General features: G+C 29.4%; 1 protein-coding gene across 1 annotated transcript; it reads left to right on the top strand.

Moving 5' to 3' along the window:
- Positions 1–53: 53 nt before the first annotated feature.
- PCYB_006230 (hypothetical protein) lies at positions 54–1,184 on the top strand (the record flags this gene model as incomplete). Its single annotated transcript, XM_004228044.1, has 2 exons — positions 54–900; positions 931–1,184. The coding sequence occupies 2 exons, from the start codon at positions 54–56 to the stop codon at positions 1,182–1,184; spliced, it is 1,101 nt and encodes a 366-aa protein (XP_004228092.1).
- Positions 1,185–1,386: the final 202 nt, after the last annotated feature.

The following is a 1,386-nucleotide window of genomic DNA, read 5'->3' as shown; positions in this document are numbered from 1 at the left end:
AAAGTGTATGGAAATTGTACGAAACATTTGATAAACCTATAGAACAAGATGATATGGGTTCCGGAAACTATGCAAAAGTTTGCAAACAAATTGTAAGCAATTATGATAACCTAGAAGATAGTCACAAAGAGTTTTGTAAGAAACTTGTGAGAAATTTAGGGTGTTATAATTTTGGTAATAAATATAACGATCCTTCACATGAACATTGTCATATTTTATACAACTGGATATATAATAAAAAAGAGGAATATAAAAATTTAGATGAAATTATTACCAAATGTTTTAATAATTGTATTGATTTAAAGGATCGCATAAAAGATAAACTTAAATGCTCTTATGATTTATACAACAATTTTTATAAAGATCCAATGAAAATGACCATATTAGACATTTTTAATAATAATATGGAAAGTATTATAAGAAAATTAATAGATGAATACGATAACGATGATAGTCCCGCACGAAACTTTGTATGTGAATACGCTAATATATATAATGAAATGTATGAGAATTACTGTAATAATGAAAAGAAATCGGATACATATCACCAAGATACATGCAACATGTTAAACAGTTTTAGGTATTCATATATGCAATTTTTTTACAATAATAATAATATAGTCAAAAAATATAAAATACCATCCTTATTTAATTTAGAAAATGAATATTCCTATAAGTGTACATCGTCACCAAAAACATTAGAAAGAGTTACTCTTAGTCAAGGAAATAAAGAAACATCTTCACCTTCAAATAATGATCATAGTAGGAATACAGATGCATTTACACCTTCAATGAGAGTTCCTAATAACATTACACCTAGCTATTCAATTTCAACAGAAAGTTTTGTTCAAAATGAAGAAAGATCATTACAATCCAGTGAATTTATTCAGGAAATTCCAGGTGTTTCTATGTTATATCCTGTATCCACAGCTATTGTTACCATGGCTGATGAAAATCATAGAACATATAGTTCTGGCTCGATAAGTACAACAGAAGCTCTTGGTACCGAGACTGATGAAGATCATAGCGCAGATAGTTCTGTCCCGTCAAGTACAACAGCCGCTGCTGGTACTGAGGCTAATGAATCTCATAGCACAGGTAGTTCTGGTCGGTCAAGCACAACAACAGCTCTTTCTACCGTGGCTGCAGTATCTTCGGCATTAGCTTTATTATATAAGGTATAAAGAATTTTTTCATTCAAATGTATAATAAAAATTGCATAAAAATAATAATACAATATTAGCACATTAAGTTAACATAATATTATATATTTTTTACTCCCTGTTGTATTAGTTTTCCCCTCTTAGAAGGAGCATAAATTTGGGTTTATTCAGAAGTAGAAGAGGAATATACGACAATTTGTATGGCAATGAAGGAAATGAAATA

Source organism: Plasmodium cynomolgi (assembly GCF_000321355.1).
Source record: "Plasmodium cynomolgi strain B DNA, scaffold: 0931, whole genome shotgun sequence".
NCBI lineage: Eukaryota > Apicomplexa > Aconoidasida > Haemosporida > Plasmodiidae > Plasmodium > Plasmodium cynomolgi.
The sequence above is the reverse complement of the archived record's forward strand: the minus strand, read 5'-3'. Positions and strand labels throughout refer to the sequence as shown.